We start from the raw sequence: 10,802 nt of genomic DNA on the forward strand, positions 1-10,802 counted from the left end.
GCCTGACCTCCGTTTCAGGACCACCATTAACAAGAATGCCCAGGCCACACTCAGCAGCATCCGGCACACGATCCGCAAGAACAAGTACCGCCCTGACCTTCGCTTGGCTGCCATCCACAGAGCCAGCGCCATCCTACGCAGCCAGAAGCCTGTGACGGTGAAGAGGAAGCGGACTCGCCCCACCAAGAGCTCCTGAGCACCCCTCGCCCAGAGCAATAAAGAGAACTACCCTCCAAAAAAATATTAAAAACACAGTGCCTAGGGATGCATAATTAGGTGGTATTATGGATTGAATTGTACACACACACACACACACCCCTCACTCCCCCAAAATCTGTGGTCTAACTCCTAACTCTAAAACCCACCAATGTAACCGCACTTGGGACTAGGGTGGCCCTTGTTGAGTCCAGGAGACCCTGTCATCCAGGGTGTGCCGCGACAGGCCTTGCACTCCTAACTCAGGGACGGTCGCCCTCTGCTTCCAATCCCTGAGGATGGTACTCTCGTTTGGACCGAAACGCGTTTGTTTTATCATGTGGGGTGTCACACGCGGGACTCCAAAGGCAAGGGTGCAGAGCTTGTCTTATGAGCTTAAAAGGCAACCAGCGCTGCCCTCAAACGCTCCACAGAAACTACTCGCGGGGAGAAGAGGAGGAGGAAATGGCACGGTGCTTCTGGCCGATACAGACACAACACGCCTTTTGATCTTCGATGAAAAAGCTAACAAGAGAGCCGCAGAAATGTCCGCTTAAACATGGTTATCGGGGAAGAGCATTAAGCAACCCGTCCCACGTCAAGGAGACCCTGGGTGCTGTAAACAGTTATGCTTTCAGCTACCAACCTAAAGGTGGGCACTTGAACCCCACCGAGAGGCTTCGTGGAAGAAGGGCCTGGTCAGCTCCATGACACCCCCACCCCCCACGCCCTACAGAGCAGGTCAACTCAGCGCACAAGAGGTCACCGCAGCTAAGAGCGACTCAGCCACAACTGGTTTGGGTAAGCTTGGGGTTTGGGGCAATTTCAAAAGCAGGTGATGGACTGATTGCCCAGGGCTTGGTAACATTTTCATGGGGCACAGACATCGACGAAGCCCAGTGGCCGTAAGTCCCTCCTGAGTTACACACAGCATTTTACTACAAGCGTCTAGAAGAGGTGAGGGAGGTACGACTGGTGCCTTTATCTGAACGGGCTCCCAAGGAAAGGGGGGCCTTACTGCTGCACTTGCCGGGGGAGAGGGGACCCCCTCTCGTTCTGAGGCTCTCTGCCCTAAGAACTGCTCCCTGGAAGGACCTGCATTCGCAAGGACAAGTGCTCGGATCCCACCAGGCAGCAGGGAGGAGGAAGAGCAGGCCTGAGAACACAAGCTTACAACTCAGACAGGTGAACACAGACCCAGGAGAAGCATCTAGATTCTGTTGCGGTGGCTGAGAAACATCCTGTTGCCGAGCCCTACTGGTTCTTTGATCATTTCCACTCTACCACGCTCCTCTGGCACTCTCTTCAGTCTTTTCCAACCCCCCCACCCCCCACCCCAAACCCACTGCTGTGGAGGCGATTTCTGACTCCTAGCCACCCCGCTGAACAGAGTAGAACTGCCCCGTAGCGTTTCGGAGACTGTGAATCTTTAAGAAAGCTGGCTGCCTCAGCTCTTGCCCAAGGAGGACAGGGTGGCGAGGAAGGGGTTGAACCTTCAGCCCTTCTTAGCAGCCCAGTGCTTAACCCTCTTCACCACCAGGGCACCGCTTTCTACAGTCAGCCTCACATTCAAAAGGGAGCCTTTAGGCAGTTTTTGCACACATGGTCTTGGATGCATAGGAATTCTAGTGGCATCGTGGGCTACAAGTTTGGCTGCTAATCGTGAGGTCAGCAGTTTGAAACCACCAGCTGCTCCTTGGGAGAAAGATGAGACGTTTTACTCCCGTAAAGAGTTACAATCTTGGAAACCCACATGGACAGTTCTAACCTGTCCTATAGAGTCACTATGAATCAGCATCAGAATCAACTCCTTGGCACTGTTTTTTCATCTTAAAAAAATCATTTTATTGGGGGCTCATACAAACTTTTATCACAATCCATACATACATCCATTGTGTCAAGCACATGTGCACATTTGTTGCCATCATCCTCCTCAAAACAGTTGCTTTCTACTTGAGCCCTTGGCATCAGCTCCTCGCTGTTTCTTCATCTTGATGCAGCCCAGGGTCACTAGGTGGCACCAAAGGCTCTAGTCTCCTACCTCCTACAGGTAACACAGCAGTCGGCAGGCTAGGATTCACTGGGTGGGGCCTGCATATCCCCCAAACTTCCCAGAGTTTCCCAAGAGAATTATTGCTAGAGGTCTGGCCTATTTGTCAGGCCTAGAACGTGGACAAAGCTGTAAAGAACCTCTTGGCTTGGTGTCTGTATTGCTGTGAATATTCTTAACAGCAAATAAAATTAAAAAAAAAAAAGATGGGGGGGAAAGAGGGCAGGTCATCCCTTCCCTTGTGGGTGGGGGGTTTCAGAACACCTTCTGATGGCACCTTTTCAGGAGGGCTACAGGAATGGCTGACAGAGGCAGAGAAGTCACTGTCAACAAAAAGGCTTTGTCCTGACTCTGGGAAGGTCCTTGCTTAGAAATCGTCACATGACATTACCAGGCCACTGCAAAGCCTTACAGGCCGAACAACACTGAAAGTGGGGAATGAAGGCAGGGAAAACCTCTTCTCCCAGGGAGGAGTCTGAGTTGCAGGAAGCAGGTCCAGGCTGGCGAGTGCCCATCAGACCCACACAACCTCCAGGCTTCCAGCTCGCCAGCAGCAGAAGATAGCTGGACTCATTCATCATGGATGTTTTAAGTCAGATTGGTTTGTGGCTCTGTGTGTGTGTGTTACACAATTTATCAGATTTTGATATCGATGTTAAAACACACTGCCTAAAAATAATTGAGATGATTTCTTTACTATGCTCAGGAAAGGCTCCACAAGCTCTTTCTTAAGTTCTTCTTTAAAGTCGGTTGTGAATTGGCTGCTAACCGCAAGGTCAGCAGTTTGAAGCCACCAACCGATCCACAAGAGACAGACAAGGCCTTTTCTAGTCCCATAAAGACAAAGCTTTTGCCCGTACAGAGGTGCAGTCTTAGAAACCCACAGGAGCAGTTCTACCCTGTCCTAGAGTCGCTGTGAGTCAGAATCTGCTCCATGGTGGTGAGTGTGGTTTCCCGAGTCTTTAAAGGCTAATAGAATCCTGCGATCCCAACAGTGCCCTTTTTCTTTGTTCCAGCTAGAGGGAAGGGCGTACCTCTGTGGCAACTGCCTTTTGTTCTCGTAAGGAAATAGGTCTGTTTGGCCTTATAATATCAGGGTCAGCTTGGAGCCCTGATGGCCCTTCAAATCAGGGCTGCTAACTGCAAGGTCAGAAAGGTGGTTCAAACCCAGCAGCTGCTCTAAGAGGAGGCTGTCTGCTCCCGAAATGATGTGGTTGCACACACCCAGTGGCGTGGTTCTATTGTATCCCACAGGACTGCTCTGAATCGGTGTAAACTCAAGGGCAGTTTCAGTGAATTGCTTGCCTAGGAAACAGGTTCATATTGATTTTTCTGGTATCCTCACAGATTTGTGCAAAATAGGAATGAATTTCTAAATTCCTCCTGGCTGAGTGACTGTCTTATTCTTTAGGAGGCTATGCTTTCTCTATTCTTATTTTAGCTTTTGTTTTTTAATTGACCAACGTTGCCATTCCTTAGCCTCTCACCATTCCATTTCTTTGGTCCGATTTCTAGGGTTGCGTGTAGCCCGGACACCAGAGGCTTTCTTTTCTCCGTCGTGAATGCCTCATCATTGGACTCAGATCAGAGAGGTCTGCGCCCATCTCCGGGCACATGGTCGCCCTTCGCAGTGTCTGGTCTGGTTGGTGGCTTGTATGCTTGAGAACTGAGGTTTCTGACGGTTCTTTTATTTTTATGGTGTCCACTCCCACCTGCCTGTGCTTATCCGAAGCCTTCCCATGACAGCTGGAAGGTTGCGTCGCAGTTTTCTTGTGTTGTGATGACTTTTCTTTTCTTTTGGAGTGTTTGGTCTGCCCAAAAGTTTTCATATGACCTTTCTGGTCATTCCCACACTCTGCCTGTAACAATGTTGCAGTTTTGCTCGGCTGTTGCTCCTATTTGAGCCCATCAGATTTACCCAAACCAATTCCGCTGGGGCTGTGAGCAGCCATGTAGTGGCTTCTGACTTACATGGCCCTCTGTGGGGGGATATTACCAGTACCATGAACTGCTAAAAGGACCAACCCATCTGACCTGGGAGAAGTATGGCCAGAGTGCTCTTGAGAAGCAAGGATGGCAAGACTTTGCCTTACCTACTTGGCCTTACATGTCTCTAGCGAAGGGCGGCCCACTTGGCAAAAGTGGAGGGGCACAAGAGCGAGGGGAAGGCCCTCGGGCAGATGGGCTGACACAGGGGCTGCAGCCATGGGCTCAGACAGAACGGGAGGACGGCGCAGGACCGGGCCGGGGTTCGTTCTGTTGTGCACGGACAGGGTTGCGATGAGTCGGAACTGACTCGATGGCCCGGAACAGCAAAGAACTGCCACCGTGTGCAGAGCACTGCTCTGCAGGGTTTCCAAGGCCGTGACCCTGGGGAGGCCGGTCACCTGGCCTGTCGGTAGTCTGTCACATCACCCGCAGGCTGTGTGCAGGAGGGTTTGGGTGGTCTTCACAGCTCTCCAGTCCCACCATGGAGGGTAGAGGGCCCCCTTTTGTGGTCAGGCTTCCTCTGGGCTGCTCACGTTTGTCTGGAGACCAGCCCCAGCCCTTCCTTGCTCCCATTCCACCTCCTCTGGCTCCTGGGTACCTCCTTCTCCCCTAAAAGCGGTGCCTTTGGGAGGCTGGCAGCCCCCATCCTGTGCAGCACTCGTCTAGTGCCTTCAACACCTGCGCTGTCAGTGCTGCGTCCTCCAGGGTGGACAGGGTGCTCTCCTGGGGACAAACCTTCATGGGTGCCAGCTGGTTCTGCTGGATCTAGGGCGGCTACAACCCTGAAGGCCTCCTAGGGGCCCACCTGACAGCAGAGAGCCCACACTCAGGCTGGCTCGCCCTCCAGCAGACTCCATCCTGACTTGGGTCCAAAGCTGTGCTCCTGCACCTCTGGGTGGTCCTCATCCCATGGGGCTCCCTCAGTCCTGCCCAGGGGAGGAGGAGCGGAGGGGGCAGGGGCGGAGACAAGAGTGCCTGGCATGCAATTAACACACATGACATGAGCTGAACTGCACAATGAGAGGGAAGATCATGGAAGAAGAGGAAGAACCAGAGAAATAGTTGTGAGTGGGTCAGTCTGCTCCTGGAGTGTCCCAGGGCCTCTGCGCTCTGGCGCTCCAGGGTGGGAGACCCACACGGGGCAGCTGTCACAGAAGGTGAGGCTCTGAACATCTGACCAACTAGTGACAGGCAGACAGAAGGGCAAAACTGTGGACACAGGCCCCTAGGCCCAAGATTTGCTAGGAAGTCTTAGGGCTGCCCTGGCTGCCCAGAGCTGAGTGGGAGACTGAGAATTACAATCTGTTTCCCTTAGACTTTACCCAACCTTGCTTTCTGCATTTGTGGCAGGGTCAGAGGCCCTTCAGGAAGTCTGAGCAGGGCCCCACAGCTGGGGGACTCCAGATTTGTTCCTCTCAACAGAGCGGGTTACCTCTAATTCTCTGTGCTCAGATGTAGTCGTTCACACACCCATCGATTGGACAGTATTCATTCAAAACCCCGGGAGCTGTTGGCACCTTCCAAAGTGGGCCCTGGGGTCCTGACATGGAATGAGACACATTTCCTGCTCTTGCCGTACATGGCACATTTAGAAGAGCCAGACCATCTCAGGGCTCTAAGCCCAAAGTATCGTGGTAAGTGCACTGCTGGCAGTTTTGTGCTGGGCCTGAGAGAAGCAAATGCCTGTCCAGTGGCCCAAAGAAGGGTGGGTAGGGCTCCCTAAGGAGAACCAAGCATGCCAAGAGCATGCCATGCTTCACGTGAGGGATGAAAGGTGAAACACAAGAACCCAAGGCTCGGGCCTTCAAGCCATTTCTGGTCACAGCCCCAAACCACCTCCTCCGTTTCCAGCCCACAGAGGACTACAAGTAGGTCTAGCTTCAAGCTTGCTTGGTCAGTTTCCTGCCTTACCTGCCCACCCTGGGCAGAGTCCGTCCTGGTTACACCTCATCGGCCTGCAGCAGACTGTGAAGGAGCTGATCACCTTGGCAGTGTTCTGACCTCCTCTGCACAGCCCCTCCTGTTCAGGCAATCTGATGTGCTGACTGTGGGAGAAAGGTAGCCAGGCCTCTATGGCAGCAGGGTGCAATGTTCCACTTCCTTAGCTGTGATGTGTAAACTTCTGCACATGGAGGTTGGCCCTGCTTCCTCCTTCACACCTACCCTTTCTTAAAAGCTCGGGCCTATGGCCGTTCTCATTGGTTTGGGGCCCAGCCCAGAACAGTCAGCGGTTCACTGTGCAAACCCTTCAGCAGTCTATGTTCCCGTGGCTCTTCTACCTCCTCCACCACTGCCCCTTCCTCACTTGCAGTTTCCAAGCTCTTGAGAATGGGAGATACAGATGACCCCCCTTGGCCAAGTTCTGGGGCGGCCTCATCAGAGAGGTAGGCAGGAGACCCCACGGGCTTACACATGTGGGCTCTGTGGTATGAAGTCAGCACCTGTGGGGTCTTCTGGGTTCAGTTGTGGGTGTGTTGCAGAGGGAAAAGTCTCACCAAGCAATCTCTAAGGAAGAAAGGGCTTTCTGTCCATTTGAGAGGAAGCTGTGAGGGTGGCGGGGCATGATGTTAAAACAAAACTGAAAAGGCTGTGTGGCTAACTTTTCTCCTGCCTCTGTCTTCAAAAGCCTGTAGTGTCTTAATGTTCTCTGTTTTACCTCCACTCCATCTCTCTGGGGTCTGATACCCACTGTGCGGGACACACAGATCTCACAAACAGTCATGGTGAAGGGTTTATTCAGGACGTGAACAAGTAATGCTCAGAGTTCAGCTGTCAAGAAATGTTACAAAGTTCGGTCAAGTTTGCTAATAAATGCCCCCAGAGGCATACCACTCCAGAACAAAGTCTGAACCTGAAGCCATTCAGGTTAAATTCCTTGAGTCAGAAAACCCTGCTTCCTGAATTAAGTGCCCAGAGACACCCCGATCCAGTGAGCCTCAGGCCAGAGGCACTCAGCTCCACTGCCGTGGATCAGCCAGCCCAGCTTCTCCAATAAGTGCCCAGAGGCACCCACGCCACAGCCAGCCTCCCGCACTAAAGCACTCAGCTTTACTTGCTCTGTGGGTTGGGAAGTCCATCACATGTCCTGCACTCTGGCTCCTGGTTCTGCTGCTGCTCCTCTGATGGTATAGCTGTCTTCTGGATCCGGGATCGAGGGTCCAGAGGGCACGTTCCACTCCAGGCTCAGGCTGGTCATGAGCTCCCTCCTCCTGCTCCTCAGAGGGCTCTTTTTGGTACATACCAGAAAGGCAGTGCAGGGAACTCTGTCACAATCATTCACAGGTGAATCCTCTCAGTATATCTCCCTCCACCTTCTTACCAGACCCACGCAGGGAAAAGTTGTTTGGTGGGCACTGGAGAAAAAGCCACATTAAATAAGCCACTGCCATCTGCAGGCCTGAACAAAAATTAACAAACAAGAGCAGCAAACTCACGGGTACGCAAAATGTGCAGGAAGGTCTCCTGCAGCGGACACGTTTCCAGCAACAGTCTGAGCACGAATGAGGCAGCTCGTCCCACTTCTGCCATTCAGACGTGGGCGCCGGGCAGTCCCCAATATCAGCGTGTACAGGTTAGGACCTTTTATCTTTACTTGGACTGAAAACAGTAAGAGGACAGAGCCCAAGGGCGACTGCTTTTATTACATAAGCATTGCCTCTCTGGGCAGATGAGAGGCCTCCCCTGCGTGGCTTTCACACATTTCTGAGTAACATATACACTGACAACATAAACCTTAGGGGGAAAAGGCTCTGAAATGCAGCAAACAAGTCCTGTGGGTGCTGGCCGTCTGTGTGGGAGCCACTGGAAAGCCATAAAGCCACCGACCGCCTCCCCGGAGCAGAAAATTCTAACAGGGAACACAATTCTAACAGTGACTCCCTGGAGCCTGCGCTGTCCTCCCCAGGAGAAATCCGTTTCACAGCCAACTGTTGTCACCACTCTGGCAGAGACGCCCTCTGTGGGCAGTCTCTCTGGCTAACCGTGCTCCCCGGGCCCCCCTCCGCCGGCCCCGGGGCCCTTGCTGGCGGCCTGCTTGGGCAGGCGAATGGGGACGTAGATGTTGGAGGCGCGGTGCTCCTTGAGGTACTCTCCGCCCTTTTCTTCGTATTCCTTCCTGGTGACCCAGACCTCGTCGTTGTCCAGGTGGTCCAGGGCCCAGTCTCGGGCTCCGTACCAGGCATCCAGCACGGGGCTGGAGGCTAGCTGAACCTGCAACGTGAAGAGAACACCCACTAGGGGCTCCAAGTGACACCCTTTACAGCCTATCCCCCAAAACTATACCCAGAGGGGGCCCCTTGCACCCACCCGGGCAGCACAGGACTGCACCGCTGAGCCAAAATACCACCAGAATGTCAAGGTCACCAGCAGTGGCCTCACGGAATAACAGGTCATCAGACATCTTATAAACACGAAAACAACCTGCCACTTGGGCTGGACGCATGACCAACTGCCCAGTCTTCTTGCCACGCTGTGTCAACTACAAGCTGTCCGGCAGAGAGGGGGCAGGGGCAGAAGCTGGGCACAGGACGAGGCAGTGCAGCTGCTCAACGCCTGGCAGCTACGGTGGCAAAAGCACCACTGAAGGGGGAGGGGGCAGTTCTCTGTGACGCTGCCCAGTTTACATTCTTCATTTACCCAAGAGGGGCTGGGGGCCAGCAGGTCTGACCACTCCCCAACTAGGCTGGGATGACTACTCTTTCTGTGGCTCACAACGGCTTCTTCCCTTTCTCCACCAAGCCTGGGCGTTCCAGGTGGGAGCAGTGGCCTGTGCAGGCCCCGAGGGAGGACTGGCGTGCACAGATGGAGAAGAAAGGGGCCGAAGGTGCAGGCTCCCACAATTGTGACTCCTGAGAGCCTGACTCTCCCTCTCTGGGGATCGTTTCCCACCAACACGAAGAGCCCCTGGCTACGTCTCAGGAGGTCAGGGAGAGGAAGGCCAGGTGCGGGGACACTGCCTGTGGCCAGGTAAGCAAGCATGGTCACTACCATAAGCACTTAGGAGAGCACCAGAGGGTCAGCGGGGCTTCCAAGGGTCATGAAAGGAAAATGGAACGTTCTGCCGTACGTTCACAGTGGAAGACTAGACCGTCACTCTGAACAAGAGTATTTTGGACGTGGAGGAGCATCCACCACCGACCCGACGAACGGCCAACACGCCTAGGACACAATGCCGCTGTCATGGCCACGTTAGGGCCGACCCACACTCGGTACCTGAAACGAGGACTGGAAGGGCCTCATTGCCAACAGTTCCTTCTCGATCCTGGCTTTCATCCCAGGGTACATCATGTTCCCGCCGGTCAGGAACACGTTCTGGACCAGCGTCTCCTGCACGTCCTTGGGGTACCTAGCAGAGGAGCAGAGTCTTCCTCACCTAGTCCCCACACCTTGAATCTATACAAAAGGTTAAAACAGCAAAAAACAATGCTTCCCGTTTTCCTTCACAAAGTGCCAGCCAAGGGGCACCAGATATCTAGTCCAAAACCTACATCTGAACCTTCAACTCCTTTCCATAATGTGACCAGAACTTCTGAGCCTTTCTTATGTAAGTCCTGTTGGGTTTAAAGTCAACTTCTTTGGGAGATTACTTTACACACGTGGGTGAAGTTTGACGTCCTCTTCAGTAAGCATATCCCCCCACCCCACCCCCAAGATGCACATTTTCACCATCCAAGACCCTTCCTTCCCCCGAGCAGCTGGCTCCCGCAGCTGTGTCTGAGGCACGTGCGATCCCGTTCCCACGCACGACAGGACAAAGCTCACAAGGCCATGGTGGCGGCTCTCTTCCTGCCAGGTGCACTGCAGCGCCAGCCTACAGGCTCTAGGTCAGGATCCATGACTGGCGCTGCAGGACAGGCCTGCATAAGTGCCAGTAGGGGGAGGGGCACCGGTCCTGAGACGCCAGCACACATAAATAAACTGTCTGCCAGGAGGAGGAAAAGCCTTCTGTAAGACTCAACACTCCGAAACTCAAAAGCTAAACTCGCTGTCATCTAGTCAAGGCTGCCTCAGAGCGACCCAACAAGACAGGGTAGAATTGCCCCTGTGGGTTTACAAGGCGGCCACTCTTCATGGGAATAGAAACCTCGTCTTTCTCCCACAGAGAGGCTGGTGGATTTGAACTGTTGGCCTTGAGGTTAGCTGCCTCAAGGCATAATCCATCATGCCACCAGGGCTCCTCTTCTGTCACGTAGAATGCATGTCAGAGCTGATGCATACCTATTCTATGCTTGCTCCAGCACACGTATGACCACAAGGCCCCCCCGCCACCCACTACCCCCACCGCTCTACACAAGACCAGTGACGGGCACACACAGCAGGCTTACCTGTCCAGAACGTACTGAAGGGTTTCTGCTACCCCCGCCTGTTCTTCGCCAATCAGAGATGGTTGGAAAATAATTTCTGGAGCTCGAATTCGCTCTGTTCCAACAAACAGCTGGTGATAGGCTGCCAAGTTAAACACGGGCTTTAAAAGCCCAAGGTTTAGAAGATATTCTTAGGTCAGAAAGACAAACACAGCAGTCGCCAGTTTCCTCAAACTGCACTTCTTAGTCTTAAGTCTGAGGCAGCT

The 10,802-nt window shown here is 53.4% G+C and overlaps 1 protein-coding gene across 1 annotated transcript in view; it reads right to left on the bottom strand.

The window, feature by feature from the left end:
• Nucleotides 1-6,952: 6,952 nt before the first annotated feature.
• ACTR5 (actin related protein 5) overlaps nt 6,953-10,802 on the bottom strand; it is an 18,131-nt gene continuing 14,281 nt past the window's right edge. The window contains exons 6-8 of the mRNA XM_045295503.1: nt 10,558-10,726; nt 9,446-9,578; nt 6,953-8,443 (exon numbers count right to left, since the gene is read on the bottom strand). Of these exons, the coding sequence (XP_045151438.1) occupies nt 8,210-8,443; nt 9,446-9,578; nt 10,558-10,726 (536 nt within the window). The 3' untranslated portion in view covers nt 6,953-8,209. The remainder of the gene's footprint in view (nt 8,444-9,445; nt 9,579-10,557; nt 10,727-10,802) is intronic.

The sequence above is a fragment of the Echinops telfairi genome, unplaced genomic scaffold, assembly GCF_000313985.2.
Source record: "Echinops telfairi isolate 266 unplaced genomic scaffold, ASM31398v2 ScPeMD7_5592;HRSCAF=6446, whole genome shotgun sequence".
Lineage (NCBI taxonomy): Eukaryota > Metazoa > Chordata > Mammalia > Afrosoricida > Tenrecidae > Echinops > Echinops telfairi.